Source organism: Corylus avellana, chromosome 2 (genome assembly GCF_965113065.1).
Source record: "Corylus avellana chromosome 2, dhCorAvel1.hap1.2, whole genome shotgun sequence".
Taxonomy (NCBI): Eukaryota; Viridiplantae; Streptophyta; class Magnoliopsida; order Fagales; family Betulaceae; genus Corylus; species Corylus avellana.
In genome coordinates, this window is record NC_142491.1 from 42,295,584 (window position 1) to 42,318,057 (window position 22,474).

Here is a 22,474-nt window from a genome sequence, read left to right on the forward strand (position 1 = left end):
ATTCTTGGAGCTTGTCCGGCGGGAACCAACTCGTGGTCTGGCTTTTCAGCAACTTTGCGTCTGATCGGATTGGCTTTTTTTTTTTGTTTAATATTTTTTTAAAAAAAAAAAATCTGATTGGGAAATTTCTTAACATGTTTGTTTTGAAATTTTTTTTTTTAAAAAAAAAATTGTTTTGATTTTTTTAAAGGAGGAGAAAAAAGAAAGAAGAACGATATTTATTATTTACTGCTTCTACAAGAGTCGTATAGTATTCACCGACTCAAAGTAAGTCAATACAATCAACTTGACGTCGTTGGTTGATGCATTTACTTCACTATACATGACTAGCTATTAGATATTTTCAGATCATGTCTATGTTTTTTCGTAGTTGTTTTTAATAGGACTTTAGTGGAGAAGCTTGCCTATAACCATTCACATGTGCTATTTCTTTTTCTTTTTTTTTTTAGCACGTTTTATATTCAAAATCCAGTTTAACAAAACACTTAACCCTTTTTCTTTTTTTTTTTCCCAAGTGAAATCTCATTCAGTCGATCATTCAAAAAGCATAAAAAATTTACAAATTTTAGCGTATACACCTCTATGAATAAAATTATGATATTTTTCACCCAAATTTCTTTTATTAATGTTTGGAGCGCCCGTTTGTCAATAGGTCGTATGCTATTAACTCTTCAATCTTTTTTGCACATCTAATATTTCTATGTAATCAAGTATTCATTTTAAAAGAAATTTGACATGTGACCTTGAAAAGTTAGTTTTACATTGAGTTGGCATATTACTTATATTAAGTGAGTGGATTATATTAGAAGAAAAAAAAGTGAGTGGATTATAAATATACGTGCCGGGTATTGAAGTTCTATTTGTTTTGAACAATATTATTTGGTATTTGGTGCAACCAAAAATAATTGTCAAACCAAAAATATTATCGGTTTGACAAAAAAAAAAAACCTTATTTAGTTTCAAAAAATAATTCAATTTTTAGATTTCGTAAATCAATTTTCGAGTTTGAGTTTCTCTTTCTCAAATTACAGACAATCATCGAAAGTTTTTAGAAGTTGCCAGCTATTTTTGGTACGAGCCAAATGTCAAAAAATATTGATTTTCCTAAAAAAATGATTGATGAAAAATTTTTCCCATTAAATTTACACAATATAATATAAAACATAAAATAATAAAAAGAAATTCATATCACTTGTATCAAGACTTTTAGGAAGTAAAAGAAACCAAAAAAAAATCTAATTAATTATCAAACTTAAACTTTGGCCATTTCTGTAAAAAGCGAAGAAAAATGTGAAAAGGAGATGAGAATGGGGTCTTAACCCAAAAGAAGGGGCTTTAGACGTCCTCTCACGAGATATTGGCGGTGCAGAGGAGACATATGCGTGAGGAGGAAGCCAAGTCTGTCCTGGAATGTTTGATGGGACCCGCCGGAAAGCTTTTAACGCGGTTTCTCAGTCGCACTCTTTTTTCACGCGGCCGTCTTTCTTTCAATCAGGCAACCGCTGCAACACCGCCACGTGTTAGCAGAAGTGACGCATGCGAGAGCGATGGTCTTCCTCTACTGTTGTGGACCGACGGTGGAGAGGCATTGGATCGGGTCTAGTTTGACCCTGTCAGAAGTATGCCCCACAAACCGAGTGTGAATACTGAATCCGCATTAAGGTGCCTTCAAAGCCACATATTCAAATCATATATAATATAATAAACTTTTGCTTATTTTTGAATCTTTTTTTTTAAAAATAAAAATAAAAAATATAATTTGTACGAGTATTGCTAAAAATTATATTTTTAAATTTTTTTGACATGTTAGCTTTAAGGCCTGTTTAGAATAGCATTTGAAGAGTTTGAAAATGCGTTTGATATTCAAAAAGTCAGTTTTTTTTTAAAAAAAAAAAAACAAGTATTCGTTTGGTAAAAAAATTCAAAGCGTTTTTAAGGGTCCAAAAAATCTAAAAATTGCCAAAACGTACTTTTGACAAAAACTTTAAAATGAAGCTTTTGCCAAAAAGCGTTTTTTTTACTTTAAAATGCTAAAAATCATATTTTTTTTAATTTTTTTACATGTTAGCTTTAAGGCCTGTTTGGGAGTGCGTTTGCGGAGTTTAAAAATACGTTTAATACTCAAAAAGTCCGTTTTAAGAAGAAAAAAATTATTCATTTAGTAAAAAAATTGAAAGGGTTTAGAGTCCAAAAAGCCTAAAAATTGTCAAAACACACTTTTGATAAAAAAACTTAAAAATGAAGTTTTTGCAAAAAAAAAAAAAAAAACGTTTTTTTGACTTAAAAGCTCTATTTGTCAAATAGAATTCCAAAGAAGCTCTTACTCATTTTGATTTTGTAAAATATATTGGTAAGGCGAACAATATTAAAAAAAAAAAAAAAAATTGTAAACATAAAAATAATAATTTTTGGTAAACAAATGGAATTGAGCTGAACTTTGGGCTGCTAAAGCTGGATTTGTTAAAAATCATAAAAGCTTAAGCTCGAATCAAGCTTGCTTTGAGGTTTAAATGATGAGTTTGAGTTCGTTTTAAGATAAGCCATAAACTGGTTGATTGGCCAAAAACTTCTGTGAAATTTTAAAATGATAAAAGTCAACAAAAACTTTGCCATTTTGATATACACCCTAAATTTGCTTTCAACCAGTCTAGATGAAATTTCTTCAAATTCACTCTAATAAATATCAAGTGTCTTTTAATATGTTCGGATTCTTAAGAAAACCAAAGTTTGAATTCTTATGTTAATAGAAAGGGACGTAATGACTATTAAGAATGTTAAAAAAAAACATGTGTCTCATATGTTAAAGAATACTTAGCACTTGTTTGGAGTAACATGGAGAAATTTTTTGCCCCATTGTAAGAGCGGCTTTTTTTGGATTTTTTTTTTTTTAAAAAAAAAAAAAATTAAGAAATCAAGCTGCTTTATGTAATTTATTGCTAGTTATCTTACAAACAAGTTGTAAATAATAATATAATAATATACATATTACATAACATCAACTTTGTTTTCGAGCCATTAACAAGCTAGCTATGTTTCATGGCTGCTCATTTCTCCCTCTAGATAGAGACTCTTTACTCACTACTTTGTGGCCAATGGCCATCACCAAAGGGCAAAGGCCATGTCGGTGTCCTCTTAATTTCTAACCCCCCATTAGCAACTTTTTTCTCTTTGAGAAATGGACAAGATTTCAAGATGCGCCAATTATTGGAATTTGTTTAAATTTGTAATCCTAAAAATAGCGATTTAAAAATGTAATTAAGCGTTTAGCAAAATAAGAGTTTAGCCTTTAAAATTATCTGTTTTAAAAAAAACATCTCCTTATCCGCGATTTGAAAACACAATTTTTCTACGTTTTCATATCGTAATTTTTTTTAAAAACGTAATTCTAAACTGTCTATTTTTTGCCATCTGATTTAAACTCATTTTTTTTAATACGAAATCACAATACCAAATGCACCCTTAGTTGCTTAATGAGTTAAAAAATCAAAAAAAAAAAAAAAAAAAAAAAAAGTTTTCGCAAGTCTTGTACCCTTCATCGTACCTATTAATAATTCATCTTTCCCTTACTAATTAATTCCTAGTAATTGAGGGTTTGCACAAGGCCTAACCCAAAAGGCAAAATCACCCTGAAAAGAAGATAATTCCAGACCTGGATTAGAAGCACGAGGTTTGCTCCTCACTTCTTCATTTCTACTGATTTCAATAAATTGAATTGCTTCCCTTTTTTGGCAAAATAGATGGTCTCCACGTTAGCAATTGTCTAAAACTAAGGATTGCTCAGACAGAAGGCCAAACTCTAACAGTTATGCTGAAGTCGATGAATAATATTCATTTCATCGGATACTGTTGGGAGATAATAAGTTTTTACTAAGAGTACATTAATATATATAGTTGAATACAACTCTAGTCTAAAAAGTCTAAGTTAATGTGCTAACATCAACTTAAGTATATTAAACACTATTTTCTTTTATATTTTCTCAGTGTAAGAACTCAACACTCGCAAGTATAATCACAGCAGATACTACTATTCTCATTTAAAAGCCTCTCCTAGTCCTAGCCCTTGCCCTAGGTCAGAGCTGGCAGTCATGTTACCTGTTTCACAAGGCAAGAAAGCCTGAAAATTTAAGATGGAAAAAAGTTTGGCCAAATGTCTTTATCAAGCCCGAAAAATGGTGACTGAATTAAGGTTACAAATTGGCCACCTGAGCCTGAAGCAGGCCTAGAATTAGGGAATGAGGATGCAGGACCAGAAGTTCAACCAATGAATTTGTCCACATGTTAAATGGGTCAAATTGAATTAAAACTTTCCTTAGAATTTCATGCACAATCTCTTTCCCAGATTCAAGACTTTGAGCTGGAAAGGTGTAATTTGGTGAAAATGATGCTTTCCTGTCAATAAATTTTGATTAGCATAAGAAAAGTAATCAATTCTTGTCATTTTCAGAGCAGTTTCTTGTCGTAGGCACGTAGCTTTAAGATTTTTTTGATTTTGTGGGGGATATCTAATTTTACTTTTTCACGACATTGCACTTATTTGCAAACCCCCCCCCCCCCCCCCCCAACTTAATTATCTTTTCAACCTTCCTTTTACTGTTTCTTTTCTTTGTATTTAACTTTTTTAGTGGGTTCATCCATGACCAAATCCACTTTGGTTGAACTTACCAATGGAAATATCTATATATATGAGGACCCAAGTTGGAATGTTGCAGAAATGTGGGCATATAAATTATAGAAATATATAATAAGATAAATATAAAGCGAAATAATATGGAATAAAGAAAAGAGAGAAAAACATATAAATTAAGGTAGTTCGGCATATAGCTTGCATCTACACACTAAAGCCTCAATAGTCTACATATTTCCTTTATGTATTATTTAAGTACATAGCTCTATTTATAAAGTTTTGACATAATTTTAAATACAAAACAAATCTCTTGAATTAAGGGCAATTAATAACAAATCAAATCAACAATAATTACAAATCAAATCCTCATTAATCAAAATGATTTATATTCTTAACATAAATTTCCCGACATAGTTTCTTTTTTATCTTTCTTTGTTGTCTGTTTACTTGCTTTTGTGATGTGTATACCAACTATTTTTTGTTTTTAAGTGTTTGAGCATAATTTTTATTAATGAACAATTTAAACACACCGCTCAACAAAAATAACATCAACAATACAATGGAGAACTTCCTCAATGAAAACCCGTTTCTCATTAAGAGATAGTGCTTCATTCGCAAGACAATAGGTCGTCTCATTAGCAATACGCTTAACATGATTAACTTTCTATTGCTGGAGACTACTTAAGACCCCGCGAGCCTCCTCAGTTAGATGACCAACTATTAATCTCAAGTTTGCATACGACGGCGCATCATGATTAAATTGAATTGAAATCATTTTATATTTTATATTTCATCACAAGTTTTTACAGAACATATCACTATTTTTTTTTTTTTTTTTTTGGTTTGATCTTTTAAATCATTTTCATAGAAGTCAGATTTTTTTTTTAAAAAAAAAAAAAAATCCTTGACCAGAGTAGCGTGGAGCTTCTTCCATATCTTAGCAAGTCTTTGTACAATAACTCCTATGAAAAGGAGAAGAGAAAAAGAGGTTAAGAGATATGGATTAGTGATTGATGATAAAGTTATTTAATTTGATTGGCTAACTAAATGGAGTAGGTGAAAAGAAGAAGTATTTAATTTTAAATAACTTTGTCCATGGGTAACCGTTGAAGTGAAAACGATGGATTAAGAAAGGTGTAATATTTAAATGTTCAAATCTTATCAAACAAGCAAACAACATCAATGGATGCTGATGATGTTATAAGAGATTTGATTAAACAAAAAAAAGATGTTATAAGAGATGGGTTAAGGTGAGCTTTTCATTTTCCTTTTCAATATTTTTCTTGATTCGTTGATTTCTATGCTTTGAAGTTTGAACAACCTGCCGACACATTTTTTTTTTTTTTTTAGAAAAAAAATTAACTGCCGACACACAGTTAACCTGATTGGCTGGGCTTTTGGGCCGCTCTAAGCCTACCTTCGCACCTACTAGAAGAACAGGAACCATTAACGAATTGGGCCTCACTTTGGACAAAACTTAAATGCTTTGTTTACATTAGTGAAGTGTTTATATGAGCTAATAAGGCAATGACACATGAACTATCATGTGAATTTATAAATCTATTTACCATTTATCAAGTTAATGATTAAATTTAATTTTAACTGTCACTGATATCAGTGTGTAAATTTTTTTTTTTTTTTTTTTTTTAATAGGAACAATAAAATCAAGCATTTTCCTATTTACATGAAGGTCTTGTTTGGGATTGCGTTCGAGAAATAGAGCTTTTAAGTCAAAAAGAGCTTTTGAGTAAAAACTTTATTTCTAAGCTTTTGCCAAAAATGTGTTTTGGTCATTTTTAAACTTTTTGAATTCTCAAAAGTGTTTTTAATTTTTTTACCAAATGAGTTTTTTTTTTTTAAACGAATTTTTTAAGTGTTAAACGCACTTTTAGGCCATTCAAATGTAATTTTAAACAGACCTGAATTGTTATAAGACTATATAAATCTACTGTTTTGATTAAAGTGGTTGACAAAATTGGATAGTCCAAACAGTTGCAGGGAATAAGTTTAAACAGTTTGTCAGATGTAGCAAAGTTGGGAACATCCCGCCCGCAGGCAATCTCGTCTCAGGCATTTCAGAAATAATTGGGAATCTGCACTTTTCTTCCTTCTACTACTTTGTCATTTCCCCGTACACGAGGAGTAAAGTTTCTTGTCTTTATAATTTCTTTTGCAATTTTATTACTTGGATTATAAGTAATTTAGACATTAATGTAAAATAATTAATATAGAGTTAACTTGTCTAAGCAATTTTTGGACTGCTAGTCCACTTGCTTGAATAGACGAGTCCCATAAGAGAAATGTTACGCATTCCAAATGATGTGTTCCCATCCTATGAGTTTGTGACATACTTCTCAAAATAATAAATCTCATAAGATGGTGACACATCATTTGAGATAAAAATTTGAGATGTATAGCACTCCTCGTCCCATAAATATTCTCTTATATTCTACTGTTCGAATTGCTAACAATTTAAACAACAAATATATTGGAGATTTGGATCCAATGGATTCCTATTTGAAAGGTCTTATTTGTTTGATATGTAATGCTACGTTTCACACCTATTTTTCACCCACACTAACTAACAATATGTGTTTTAAATGGCTTACAAGAGAGTTGTCTTATGCCCTTAAGTATTCTCTACCTACATACATGTGTTGGTTTCAAGTACAAATGCCCTTTTGTTAAAAGTCATTTCAGCTTTTCCTAGGAGGTCCAAATGCTCGATGTGAATACGATATGAAAGGAATGAAACATTGTACTTATGATTGTTATGACCTTAAACGCTTTTGCATTTTTTTTTTAAAGTGGTTGATATTATAAGTCTTTCAAAACACGTCATATCAGTTACTATAATATGAGTATAATAAATAAGTGTAAAGAGTATTATAATTTTTATTTGACCTTACATTTGACAAACGTTAAATTAGTTATTTATTTCAAAATGATGGAAAATATCATATTAGGTAACTATTATTCTAATATTGATCCACACCCCCAACATATAGAATGTTAAATTTTTGTTTTAAATAAGAGATAGAGTAAAATTAGAAAATATCGATTGTTCTAATTAATGTTATGTTAAATGAATATTTATCTTAAAATAAATAAAAAACTAAAAATTGATAAATATAATTATATAGCTATTATTTTAACCAAAAATTTAACACCTAATTTCATGGTTTAAAATTACAAATACCCTCACCAATCTTTTCTAACCTCTTTTCATGTCGTTTTCAGAGATGCATATGTTGAAATAAGTTTTTTTTTTTTTGGTTGGACAAATGCAAGACGTAATTTGTATGAAAACGTAATTTGTAATTTGACAATATTATTTTACTTACGTACACATTGACTCAAAGACATCGCTATCGTGCAATATTCAGTCGTCCAGGATCTCAAGTGCGACATGAATGACGTTGCTTTCTGGTTTTCTAATCACGTGTTAATCACGAGTGGGCCCTCGAGTTAGGCTCACGAGTTATTCACTGGGCCCTTCAAAAAAAAAAGAGAATAATCACGAGTGGGCATACTCAACTTGAGGCCACTGCTTTTTGGCCCACACATTATTGGGTCAATGGGGGGAGTAACATCCCAGATGCCATCTCGCTCAAACCTCGTGCAAAGAATCTTTCAAAAAAAAAATTAAAGCTGATTTTTTTGTTTTTAATAAATTTTTTTATCTATACTGAAACATTTTTAATAAAGTATGTTATTCTTTATCCTTCTCAATATTTGTGTAACACCAAAAAATAAAAGAAATCGAGTAAGTGCATATTTTACTTAGAACAGTTAACTTTTGATATGATTCGTCAATTTGATAGTCGACATGAACCCAACACAAAATGATCGGGATAAGATTGAGAGGTATGACCGATATAATTAAATAGATCGGTTTTGTTTTACTTTTCAAAACAAATTTGATGTTTTCGAAAATAGACAACACATATAATACCAACAGAATAAGAGATTCGCTATTTGATCCTTAATTTACTCACAAAATGCTTTTTTTTTTTTTTTTGGTTGTTTTCTTGGCGCCACCATAGATATCGGCCACCTTACTGTTCCGTAGACCATTGGAAATGCTATGGTGGTGGGGTTCTGATGGCGGTGCGACAATGACTGAAGGGTAAAGAAAAAAAGAAGGGAGAGATGGCACTAGCAGCTTAGAAGAAGAAACAAATATGAAAAGAAGAATGAGTTATACAAAATACGGTTAGGAATTTTCCGGAGCTCTCCCCTCTCTCCTCTTACTGAAGAAAAACTTTCCTTCCCGGTAGCCATGGGGGAGGGAACTATGGTTCCCTCCTTCCCTTCCTTTTTCCTTTTTTCTCCCCTGTCTATTTCAGATACTTTTTGCACCTCTTCGGAGGCTATATCCGCCTCTTCGGAGGCTATAACCGCCTCTTCGGAGGACTTACCCATCAGCCCATTCAGCCGCTCGATTTCAGCTTCCAACCGTTGTCCTTGGCCCCGGATTCGCTTCATTTCTGAAGATTTTGGATCTGATTTCTTTAAAATTAGATCTAGCATTTTCAGGAAGCCATTTCCTCAGACGCGCCCCTCCCGTGATCCTTGGTCCCTCCGCTTCCTGCCGGCATCGACTGCGTCATCGTTTGGCCATCGCAAGACGGTACGTGGTCCCCATGCGCCCGAGAGTTGGTCTTACTCACGGGAGCGTGAACGCCACGCGCCGCCGAGCAGCGTCTTCCTCCGCCCCTCCTCTCGGTTGTCGGCTGCTTCAGTCTCTGATGTTGCTGTTTTGTCTTTGTTTTTTCCTACTTTATGTATTATTCTGTCTGTATTTATTTCTTTCTATTATGGTGTGGCTGTCTGTCGGCGTCCCATTTCTGGCCTTTTGCATTGTAGTTTCTGTTCTACTTGCAAAGATTTTTTCGGATTTCTTTGTTTTGCCTTTTTTAGCAGCCCTTTGTGGCTGCATTGGTACTTTTATAGGGCCAAGTCATTCTTTGACCCATTCTCTCTTGTTACCTTGCTTGGTTTTCAATTCTTGTTTCTGCTTTGCTATTAGGTTTGGTTGGGGCTGTTGTTTGGGTTGGCCACCCACATTGTAATTCCCCATTTCTCTTATTTGCTTATAAATAATAATAATAATAATAATAATAATAATAATAATGAAAAGAATGACTGGCGAAAGGTATTTTGTGCTTTTGCTCTTTAAAATGCTCCTATTTATATTGAGAGTAAAAAATCTGATTATCCCTTTTCTTTATTTATTTTTATTTTTTTATTTTTAGCAAAAAGGATAGGCCGAAGTAAATCAATTATAACTATTCTACCTGGGCGTGACACATAAGAGGGAATTCTCCATTGCGGAGATTCGAACCCATACCCTACTATATGCCCTAACCACTTGAAAACTTCCTTAGACCATTAAACCACCACCCTTGATGATCCTTGTATTATCTTTTAGTTAAAACAATTCATAGCTTCCCAAACACTTTTGTCTTCAAATATCTTTTATGGCCCAATGGTTGACCATTGTGGATAGAAAAAGAGTGCCCCTACTATGTGGTCGATCTACAAACAATGCCTTTTGCAGCATCCAATAGTTGACTGACACATCACCTTATTACACAAGTACACAATAAAACTAAAACACCTAATAAATTCTCTCTTCTTCTTCTCTCTGAAACTCTTCTCTTCTCTTCTTTTTTCATATTCGTCGATTTTTCCATGTACAGAATGGGTTGCGGCACCGTGGGTTTGGCGAATGCCCAGCGGCGTTCTGGGTTGGCGTTCTGGGCGGGATGCTGGCCGATTTGGGCTGGTGTTTTGGGCGGCAGCATTCCAGACCCACGCCTGGATGCTGACCGGCAGCGTTCTGGGTGTTCTAGGTTGGGCTGCAAACCCAAAGGAATTTCCTTAAAAGTTTGTTGCTCCTTAACTTCATACATTCTTCAAATTTCAACAAACCCAAAGAAATTTCCTTAAAATTTTGAATAACAAAGCTGAGTGAGCAAAGATCCATTCGTTTAATCTAAAAATGACTATCACTACAAAGGTAAAAAATGACCCACTAAATTTAATCTCTCAGTATCAAATAGAGGCAAGCCCAAGCAATAATCATTAAACAAAATTGAAAATACAGAACTTGGGCAGTGGAACAAAAATTAGAAAAAAATAAAATAAAAAAGTCGCAACAAACTCACCTTGCTGGAAGGAACAAACCAACAAAAAAAAATCTGCAGAATGCGATTGAGCGTTGGGCAGAGGCAACAGCGATTGAGCGTTGGGCAGAGGCGACAGCGATTGGGCGAGGCTTTCAGCAGGGGCTGCCAAGGCTTGAGCATTGGGCTTGGGGAGGGGCGTGTCTTTAATTTGTTTAGTGTTTTTATTCCAGTGTTGGAGGTCCTATTCTATTAATTGTATCTAGCTTAGGTGTACATCTTCTATTGGTTGCTGCAATACTTAGCTTTTGCAGATAGACCGCATAGCAGGTTTTCCCATAGAGAAAACCAAGAATTTTTGACGCAAACTCATGTCTCCAACAAAAAATGATGCATTGTGGATCCAGACACAGCAAAACGAAATCACATATTTCTTAAAAGTACGTTATGATAAAAACAAGAGCATTTGCTTCTGCTGTGTCTTCTTTGATGATCGATAATAAGACTAAAAGGAAAGCAACTACAAGGAAAAGGATAAAAAACAGTTGATAAATTGAATTAACCATTACTACGACTACCACTATACAGAGCAATCGCAAAACGCTTTACATGGGCAAAATTTATCTTCCAATTTCTGCGAGCCACAAAAATCTATAACCTGCTCCCCAATAGCAGGTGGGGAATCTCAATATACCAAGGGATTCCAAGACTCTTTTTAACTTCAAACACCCAAACACCTCTGCAAAATATATATATGCACACCCATCTTCTACTTTGGTGGACTGGTTAGGATTGGCAGCCACTAGAAGGAGTCTATATATTGGTTATAATGCCTCCTGTTGAACTCTAATAAGCTGCCATAGGTTCTATCAGAGACGCCTACAAAAAGAGCTTCACTGTCTGGGCTAAAAGATACTCCAGCAATCTCCCCAAATAGATCAATCTCCTGCCCATGAAGATATCCAGACTCGGTGTCAAAGACATGCACGAAATCCGCTGGCTCAGCCATAGCCATAAACCGGCCATCAGAGCTGAACTTTAGACCTCTTATTGCCCCCATCCTTCCCTTTAGTACAGCTAAGGACTTTGACAGATTCCTTATGTCCCACAGCCTGCAGGTAGTGTCTTGGTTCCCAGTAGCCAAAATTCGTCCATCTGGGTGCCAAGCAGAGGCAAACGAATAGTCCAGATGCCCTTTGAGGTTCTCAATGACCTGCTTCAACTCAATATATCAGAACTTGTACATATATCTTACAAAGAACAAATTAAGTAAACAAGTAGCAACCAAAAAGAGTGACTTACTTTTCCAGACTGAGCATCAGCAATCAAGCACTCAACATTGTCACCAAGAACTGCAAGCAACTTACCATCTGGGCTAACAGAGGTGTTCTGCGTAGAGGACCATAAAAACGGGGTGCAAGAATGTGAGAAGTAAGGTTAACGATTAACACCCAACTGTACAACATTGTTTCTGCAGATGGCACTCACATTTACAGACCAGTCGTAGGAGAAGAGGTTTAGTAAAGCAAAATTCTCAGCATCAAAAACCCTGACTTGAGCATCGTTGTTCGCAGTCATAACCCTCATTGAGCCACTGCAGATAGAAGGTTCAGTTGCAAGTCTGAACAGAGATGACAGATCTCAAGATTTGCTTTGTAAAGGAGTGACTTACTTGGGGTGACGGAAAACATCCACTGCATTGGTGATGGCATTCTCATCTGTTGTAACTTTTGTGCAGAATGCAACTCCAGGTTGATTCAAGTACTGGACCACCACATATAACAAGCAGTATAGATATTAGGAAATAAACTTGCAATGGATTCAACATTCACAAAAGTGGGCCGGGCATTTAAGTCAAATCACATACCTTGCAAATTAGTTCCCCCTGAAATCCGCCAGCCACCAGTAAATTCTCCTTAACAGCCATGGTGCTTATCTGCACCCTTGAGAGTGACGGGGGCAACAATCCAGGACTTTTCTGCAATAGAGACAATTCGAATTATTTCAGACCCATATCAAGTGGAATGCTGAGCTACAAAAATCAAGCTCTATCTTGGTCCAAGAAGTGGCTAATCACCAGTGAAGGAACAATTGGTCTTGCAACATTGAGCACTTCTTTGCCCCTCCTCTGCAAAGAGGACCAATGCATCACTGAATAGTTCTGCATCAGGTATACATCATGCTTTGATGTCGCCCATAACAAATTCCTCAGCTGCACCACAAGAATCAGACACCATTGACACACCAATAAGAACACCCAGCATTAAAAGGAAGTACATTAACTTGACACAATCAAATAAAACAAACTTCATATATACATATATAGTAGCTCAGAGGTGCCACATATCCATATAAAGGTAAAAAATTGACCCATCCTTATGTAGATATTCCAGTTAAAGTAAACACCTAAATCCGTTTCAGTCCTTTATGTAGGGATCTTCTTCCCTTTTCTTTTTTTTTGCTATATACGATATGCATCAACTAAATGGTACCCATATATTAGGTTCCTAGATTTAAAATCACCACTAGGTCTGCTATCTCCATACTGAATTTTAGGAACTCAAAACAAACTAGCTGCACTAGTATAAGTGACACTGTAACTATATGAAGAATATGACTTTGCAGACTGCAAGTAATGGTTGGACTTGGACAATTTAAGATATTTTCCAACACCATTGGAGCTTAGCAAGACAACGTTGCCAGTGCTCCCACAACATTTAATGTCTTCTTTGCCTTCCTCACAAGATATCCAAAGTTAAAAAAAAAAAAAAAAAAAAAGAAAAGAAAAGTAAAATTTGTATGCGCATAAGACGCCTGGCTAGCCTGTCTATCTATACACAACATTTGGAACCTCATTCATCCTCACCATACAAGTTCGGAGAAAACAAGGATGTAACACGTGATTCATTTGACAGCTTGCTCCATACACTCTTTAAGTGAAAAAAAAAAGATAAAAAAAAGAAAAAAGAAAAAAGAAAAGTCTGAGAAGATATACAAGTGAAAACAGTATATGTTTCTATTATGTAGTAAGCCAGTATGCAAAATTATTTGCAATGACTAGTGCTCATTTTTCACGTTAGTTTGGGAATTTGATAAGGTGGAATTACAAAGAAACGAATGAGATTCACAAACAATGTTTCACCAATAAAGCTCACACATCCAATAAGGAAAGCAAGAACAGTAATATATGAACCCAGACAGAACAAGAAAGAAAAGGAAAACAGATATCTGAACAAATAGCAGAAGGGCAACTGACTAAACAATTGTCACAAATTGCATTATCAAGAGTTAAAAGAAGAGAATTACAAACTAATCAATATAAGCTACATTCACTTGGTTACGAGAACATCAAAAATAATATAAGCCAACAGATCATGACAACAACGTGAACATGGAATTATGTAAAGTCCATACATGAGAAAGTTTTCAGTTATTTCAAGGCCTACAATGCATCTCATATTCTAAAACAATCCAGCATGAAGAGGTGCAAGATAGTCTAATTAGGCCCCTCGTCACCAGGTGCATGAGAGGCCTCTAAATGCTCAGATATTTTCCTATCATACCATATAAACAACGCCGCGCCAGCTGCTCAGATAAAACTTCCACCCTGCTTTAAAGGCTGAAATAAAGAGAGAAATTGCAGTCCTAAATGCAAAAAGGGGTTAATTATATTTGATAGTCAACAGAACAAAATATTCACAGCCAAATATCACATGCAAAGATTATGAAACTAACCACATGCAACAGCCACCATCTAAAATTTACAGGAGAAGGGGATAATTGTTAACAATCACCTACCCAAGGCACACAGGTTTGGCAAAGCTACAGATTCGAATTATTGCAGTTCGACTTGAAGTGACAAACATACACCCATTGAACTACCAAGCATACAGAGGGTGAAACCAAAAAGTGGGAACTAATGTGAGCATACGTGAACCATACACACTTGGACAGGTGCATATTTCCTCATTTCATTCTTAATTTATTTGGTTGTTCAATATTTCTTTCTTTGTAAGGAAACAGTTCTATTGCATAAAATTAAAATTGTATCCTTCTAGATACGTTTCTTTTACATAATATTTTATAATATAATTACTAACCACCTATATTATGAACTTTAAAAGATCTCTCTCATTGATAGTTAACACATCATGCTACGGATTGCCAAACAATGGTAGTATGTTGGTTTGTAACAAATCAACAATGTAAAACAAATCAATATTATAACAAAACTGAATCTATGAAACAATAGAAAGTCCGTCAGCTGATACCAGAACTCAAACTATCAAATTTCAATATGACTGCTGATTAACAAGAATATAGCAATGAAGACAGCAATGCTTCAAACATTGCAATGATGTGTGTCTGTGTGGGTGCAATGTTAAAAAACAAGATCTTTCCAACAAAAATGTTATCTTGTTCATAGCAATTCTTAAGTACACCTACATCAGCATCAGGTCAGGTTGCAATGCTTAAGAATGCCAAGTCATACCATGGTCATGATACATCCATATCCATAATTCAAGAGTGTACCTTCGACATATTGTATCTTATAATTTTATTTAGAATTGGTGAACAGTTAGCATGAGCAAGTATAAAGTAAGCATCATTCGCGCATCTGCAAAAAAAGTATCCAGTAAATACAAACCCCATCTTGATGATATTAAGTGGGGCAGAATAGCATAATTCGAAAACAATTTCAGTTAAAAACCAATGGTAAATATTATATATTAATGCATTTCAAATATTTTCATTTGCCCCAATACAGGATTCTTCACAGAAATTCATTTAAATTTAAAGAGATCTCTTCTTCTTGTTTTCAATCAAGTTAAAATCTCTCTTTTTTCTTTGGACAAGTATAAAATTCAAAAATTATGTCCAAGAAAATCCTGTCACCAGTTTGGCCTGACAAATCTTGAGAACTTCTCAAACCATTTAGTTGCTAGTCAGTTAACTTCAGCATATCTCAACTGATACCAAGATCTGTACTAAAACCTAATGCAAGGAAACAACTGTAAACTCCATACCTTCCAATGCATGGTTGAGGCACAGAGCTATAATCACATATAAAAAGTACATGAAGGGTTATACAATATTCAAACCTGCAGGACAACTACTAATGATGTGTGTATAACTGAAAAGGGTATATTTAACGAGGACCCAAACTTTGAAAAAATGAAATTTATGTGATCAATGTGGACTATGGTTTGTATATAGAATAATATTAGCAAGGACATCAATGATGAGCAATAAAATAGAACCCTTGTCGAGGAAGTAGATATGTACATACTAATTTGAAAAGATTAGAATCGGAAAAATTAAAAGAAAAATGAAAAGTGCATACATAACATGACTATGGAGTTTAAAATATGGAACATATACACCATAAAAGATGACTTTTATTATAGCAGTCTGTTTGTAAAACGCATACTTTAAATAGAAGAGAGAGGCAAAAAAAAAAAAAAACACTACACTACACTAAACATCAAAACTATCACATGCCTGGGAATCCAAAATAGCAGGAAACTAATTGTGACAACAAAGCATAAATCATTTGAAAGAAAGAAGAGAGCCATGAACAAAGTCTCTACCTGAAAATGCACTATTGTTGATTTGACAAGCCTCGTATTGAACTGGAAGTCATAGAAGGTCTTCCTCTTCTCTACTTGCAAGCAGTCCTGTTAACATAATATGTTTAGCAAAAAAAAAAAAAAACGAAAGAAAGACGGAAGCATGCAACTTCAAACGTACAGAAACAGGAACAAATATGGATATGGCGTGCACTCCCAAGACTGAAAGACATTTGGGTCACGTTTGGTTTGCAAGAATAATCCCAGGAATAGCTATTCCATAGATTGTGCCACCATTACTTGGAATACACTAAAATGAAGAATAGTTATTCCTCTCCAACAGCTAAGTCATAATTATTCCCCCAAGAATGGAATAGCCCTAAAAACTATTTTCCCAAATTACCATTGGCATTTGTTGTTCTTGTTCACATGGTTGGGGCGTAGTCGGCCACCCTAGCAGAAGCTTTGTGAAGCCCCTTGGAGTCGGCACCGGGGTGGTGCAACCACCCTTGATTGCGCATAGGAGTACTCACAACCACCCCCAATAGCTCGAGGGTGGTTGTGGCGACCCCCGAGACTAAACCCAGAAGGGTGGAGAAACAAGAAAATCAAAGTAAAGATGTTTATAAAACGAAAATTTCTAACAAGTACAGAGGCCTTGGTTTACACAAAACAATATTAGCAAACAATCTAAACTTCAAGATAAAGCGTGGACACGAAAGTTCTTGTGGTATTCAGAAAATTTTAACTTCATGATGAAGATAACTATGTAAAATGGAAAGATAACTATGTAAAATGGGGTTAACTCTATCTTGACCCAATTCATCAAATTTTTCTTTTTATGAAATCGTCATTTTGAAGGTGCAAGAAACTACTGAATATCCAAATATTGGGGCAAATGAAAACCCATATGCCATAAGGTCTATTGATCCTGCAAACAAAGGCATCTATACCCCAGATCCATATTCCACCATAAAACAGATCAGAGTAGAAGTACTAATTACTAAAAGGAAACAGATTAAAAACAGCAACAAGTTTTTACAAAATCGACAAGAAAACTCGACCCTGTCATAAAATATCCATATAATAGAAATCAGTTCTCCAAAAAAGATATAAATGAATAACTATAAAATTAGTCTATTATTAAATATCAGACGCAACCTGTTCTCGAGTAATTAAAAAATAAACCCTCTAGGCTATGAGGGACCATGCGTCCCTGTAGAACAAAACCAAGAGCAAACAGTGTATAAAATAAACAACAAGAGGGCTGAAATCTAACAAAAAAACATAGTATTCCATGAAACTACCTTATCGAGCTCCTCCCGGGAGCGAGAGAGGTTCTCGTAGTTCTTGTATTGCTTCAATCGCCTCTCGCGGTAATTATCTCTGGAATAATTAAGCCTCTCCCACGGTATTCCTTGTATGTCTTTCCCATTCCTAGCTTCCACAGCAGAGGTATCCGTCTTTGGCTTGCTCTGAATATCAAAAACCCAATAATCTCCAAAGCTAATAATAATTCTCCAAAATGAAGAAAGGGAAATCATAGGAGGCATACCATTTCAAAGTCGTCTTCAAAGTCAGAGTCCGGCGATTCGAAATCGTTGTTCCTCTGAGGCTGGTTTTCAGCGAAAGGATCGTCGCCGTCTTCGAAACTGGCCATGTCGAAGTAGTCATCTACGACATATTCGAGGTCGTCATTTTGGAATTGCGCCATTAACCTACAATTGGAAAGCACTTCAGTCAATGAAAATATTCTTACAAGGTTCGAATACTCTAAAAGCATCAATCCTTCCAGAGAAATTATAACTACTCAATCTCTGGCGAGAGATTTAGAAAGAAACCCAAAAAAAAAAAAAAATTGAAATAATGAAATTTTAGCACTAAATTTTGAATTTGACACCACAAACAGGTACGGAGTATTAACAATAAGCAATACAGAAAGAATTTAAAGAAACAAATTATTTCTTCCTTGAACCACTTCAATATTACGTCAGTTATATAGATAATTGAGATGCAAAATCAAAAATTAAACGAAGGAAAAGAAAATCCTCACTTTCAAAGCCAACTCAGGGCATTATACGGAAAATTACCTCCTAGGAGTTAGAGAAAGGTAAATCAGACTGAACCAGAGAACTTAGAAGCGAAAGATCAAAACAGAAGGTAATAGAATACAACTTTCTCGAGAAACAAACAAGAATCTCAAAAGAAAAAATCAAAGATATTGGAGTTCTTGGAAAACGAGCGAGGAATTGCGAGCCTCGATGCTCTAGTTATAGAGAAGAAGATACAGCGTGCGAGCGAGTTAACAGAGCGTGAGGGACCCACAATAGCAGACCCACAATATTTTGTTTCGTTTTTTAAGACTTGGAATCAGTGGGCTCGGCTGTCGGGTCCCGCTCAACCGCCCGTTTCACCGGCTCGGCCGTTTCTCTGCGTGTTCGCTGGCGGGAATGTAGCTTGAGAATTGTTAGTTAATTCTTATGAAATAACCACTTTCTGTAGGAGTTGAGATTTTTGGCTGCCTCAAGTGTCGGACATGACTTTTTTCTTTTCTTTGTTTTTTTAAATTGGAGTAGAGAGATATTAAATTTTTTTAAAAAAAAAAATTCTCAACAACAATAGAATTTTGTTAAGAGAAAGAGAGTCGTCCTGCTATGCGGCTGCCTCGTAGAACATATATTAAAAAAATAATAATAAACAAAAAAAAAAATTTGTTAAATTTTTATAAATTCATGTTTAATTTTTAATGCCTTAAAAATTTGTTTTTTATATTCAAAACTAAAATTTAGGGATGGAAGGTTAACCCTTTAATTTAGGGATGGAAGGTTAACCCTTTAAAAATTTGTATTACCTAAAAAAGATTCGATCATCCTAAATTTAGTGCTAATGCTTCAAATTTAGTGCTAATATCTTAAATTTAATGTTAATATTTTAAATTTGAATTTCCCTTTAATATCTCTCTTCTTCAATTTAAAAATAAAAAATAAAAAAACATAATTGGCCATGTCAGATTTGGCAGACGTTGGGATGACCCCAAGCTGCCGAAAATCTCAACTCGAAAGAGAGAGAGAGAGAGAGAGAGGTAGCTATTGCCGCGGTCTGTTACTCGGTAATGTTCGAAAATTAGTTCACCTAGTTTACCTAATTTGCAATTAACTTCAGCTAAATCACAATGACTAATTTTACATTTTTTTTTTCTTTTTAAATATGCATCTAAAAACTAATTCATTATAAATCTTAATTTAATAAATTAAATTAAAAATAACTTCTTGTAATTCTAGAGGAAAATTGGGGAAGTAGGAATGAAAAGTGTGTTTACCATATATTTGGTTAAGGAATTGCCTTTTTACTTGTCTTTTTGTTCAAAATACTCTCCATGCCCAAGGGCATTTTGGCATCTATTTTACCTGCGTTTTTACATTAAATTTTGTTTTTTCTTTAAAGGTGGAGGGAAGTGACAGGGCTGTAAACTAATAAAGCTATCCGTAAGCTTGCTCAGGATCGGCTCGATCAAAGTCGGCTCGTGCCCGACCCGATTATTAAATGAGTCACTCATGGACACTAAACTATACTCGATTATCAAACGATACATGCTCATATAAAACCTGACTCGCTTATTAGCTCGACTCGTATATATATATATATATAGTTAAAATATTAATAATGTAGTCATATAGTGTATAACTATTTATAGTTAACTAGTGTATTGTGTGTATTAAACTAAGTTAACTAATTAATTAATTGGTTTAGTTATATATAGAGAGAGCTAATTGGTTAATATATATATGTGTGTGTGTATATATATATATATATATATATATATATATAATGTTAGATAATTTTTACATATAATAAACGGTTTTTTTTATCAAAATCAATTTCATATTTTAGTATTATTAACCATGTATATTAAACATTTTTTTGCTACTATTAAGTGTTAAGATTAAACTCTTTTTGATTTTCCTTGTATTTGTTTGCTTTTAAGTGTCCCACACGAATAAAATAAAATCAAGCACACATCTTTCACAATAATAATTAGCTTGTCTGATTGTCTCACATGGAAAAAGCAAAAACTCTTTCTCACCTAAGTAATATATAAAAAGGATGCAAGCCTCTCTTACTGAGCTAAGTTATTTATTTTTCTTTCTTTTTTTAAGTTTGAATTAGTTGAGCCGACTCGACTGGCTTCGCTTGCCTATTAGGCGAGCTCTAGCTCGGCTCGCACAAGGAATTTTTTTTAGCGAGCGAAGTCAAGCTTAAATTTTGGAGCTTGGCATGAGCTTAGCTCGAGCTCAATCTCCTGAAATTTTTAAATGAGCCAAGCTTAGACAGCCTTGGCTCGCCCGAGCTCGACTCATTTACAACCTATTGGAACATGCCAACTAAACAAAAACATAGACAAGATTAATGTCATAATGTAAATAAGTATCTACATAGAATCGGTAGATCACCTAACATTTTTCTTGTAATTAAAAAATGTAAGGTGTTCTTCTAGTCCTAAGTAGATATTATTTTCTAAAAACGGGGTAAGAGAAATAAGGGATCGTAGACTAATTTCTTTTTTGTTTTTTTTTTTTTTATATATATATAAAATAATATCCACCTAAAATCAGTAAAACACCTAACATTTCTCTTTTTAATTTTAGATTGTATCAAGTGGAGTGATTATGCATTCCCGGATACTAAATAGATTTGGTTTTTTATACCATAATGGTCTAATCCGACTCTTTAGGAGTTTTGAGTAAAGTTGTGTATATAGAGAAATGAGGTCAATATTTTTTTTATATTTGACTCATTTCATCTAATAAATCAATTATCATATAAGTCAATAATAAATCTCATAAATCTAATAATTGAACTATTAAATTTGTATGAGAATACATGTCAAATATAAAAAAAACTTAATGACCCCAAGAAATTCACCTTACCCGATTTGAACATTTTTGATAACGTTTATTTCCTTAGCGAAAATAAGGAGAAAAAAGAAATCTTGCTTATTTTATAATTTCGTAAAAGTAGTTCTGGAGGATCCGGTACGGTTTGACTACCTGGTCAGTCCGAGGACTTGGTAAAGGCAAACGGAAAGGTTAGCTATGTGGACTTGACAGGTGTCAGTTCCAGACTTCCCTGGGTCCCTTTCCCCTCATCCCCACTTGTGCTTCCCAGGTGAAGTACAGTTCCCCAGCTAGGAGATGGTTGATCCACGTGGTTGGCTTGCAGCACGAGTTCCAGAAGCTTGGCGAAACCGGGTTCCACCACGTGGACTACAGTATCTAATGGGCCACTGTTGCCTCGACTTTCCCATCACAACGGGCGTGAGTGTACTTTGTCGTTAGCTTAACCATGGTTAGGTGAGCTGGTTTGGTTGGTTAAGGGTAAGCCCCCACCGCCTTTCTCTCCTCTCTTAGCTTTTGGCCGGTGACTGGGCTCCACCGGCACCCACATTCAATGTTTGGTCCTCTCCTCCCACCCTAATGTTCACACTTAAGAATTCTTAGTCGGGACGAAACCTTAAATTTAAGGAGTTTGGACCTATATATAAAGAAGAGTATTAATTTAAGTAATTAAATAAATTTAAGGAGTAGGCCACTTGGCAGTTTAGGAATTGTGAGGTGCATGCACTATGCTACCAAAACCACGGCACCAACCTCCGTCACCCACCGCCATATCCACCTGACAACTGCCACTACATAAACAACTTGGGGTCAGTTATGGATCAGCTAAAATGACGCTAAGGACACAATTAATAAATGCCACGACATTGGTTCACCCACCTTGTTCATTTGTCTCTTATATAGAATAGGATCCGCTTGATCCCATGGAGGGCCTCTCGAACGTGCCAGTGCCACGTACTGGCACACAGCATTTCTGTGTGAACTCTTTAAATTTGGGGGCTTCTTAAATTTGGAACGAAGCTCACCGTCACACTGTCCCATCCGCGCCGTGGAGAGGACATGTCTTTTACGCCCATTCCAAAAGACAGCCCCACTCCCAAGTGCTGTTGCATGTTCCTGATTTTACATGGTTGATTTGTTCAATAATGTTCGCAGAAATGTTTTTGGGAAGTAATGCTAAATGTTTTTTTTTTTTTTTTTTTAATTATTATTTAATTAAAATTTAATAGTAATTTATCATAAAATATTTAATAA

At 34.6% G+C, this 22,474-nt stretch overlaps 1 protein-coding gene across 1 annotated transcript; it reads right to left on the minus strand.

The window, feature by feature from the left end:
• Positions 1–11,288: 11,288 nt before the first annotated feature.
• Positions 11,289–18,576, minus strand: LOC132176294 (Transducin/WD40 repeat-like superfamily protein). The gene is made up of 10 exons (XM_059588463.2): positions 18,416–18,576; positions 17,881–18,043; positions 17,633–17,800; positions 16,347–16,433; positions 12,833–12,967; positions 12,623–12,733; positions 12,428–12,519; positions 12,244–12,349; positions 12,058–12,144; positions 11,289–11,968 (listed from the first exon to the last, which is right to left on the minus strand). Exons 2-10 carry the CDS (start codon positions 18,037–18,039, stop codon positions 11,558–11,560), a joined length of 1,356 nt encoding a protein of 451 aa, XP_059444446.2. The 5' UTR covers positions 18,040–18,043; positions 18,416–18,576; the 3' UTR covers positions 11,289–11,557.
• Positions 18,577–22,474: the final 3,898 nt, after the last annotated feature.

What these genes read in the sequence shown, in the direction of transcription:
- LOC132176294 (XM_059588463.2), bottom strand. Translation starts at nt 18,039, where the DNA reads ATGGCGCAATTCCAAAATGACGACCTCGAATATGTCGTAGATGACTAC. An exon ending in CCCGGGAGGAGCTCGATAAG is followed by an intron (nt 16,434 to 17,632) that starts GTAGTTTCATGG and finishes TTATGTTAACAG; the next exon opens with GACTGCTTGCAAGTAGAGAA. An exon ending in CCTACGACTGGTCTGTAAAT is followed by an intron (nt 12,145 to 12,243) that starts GTGAGTGCCATC and finishes TCCTCTACGCAG; the next exon opens with AACACCTCTGTTAGCCCAGA.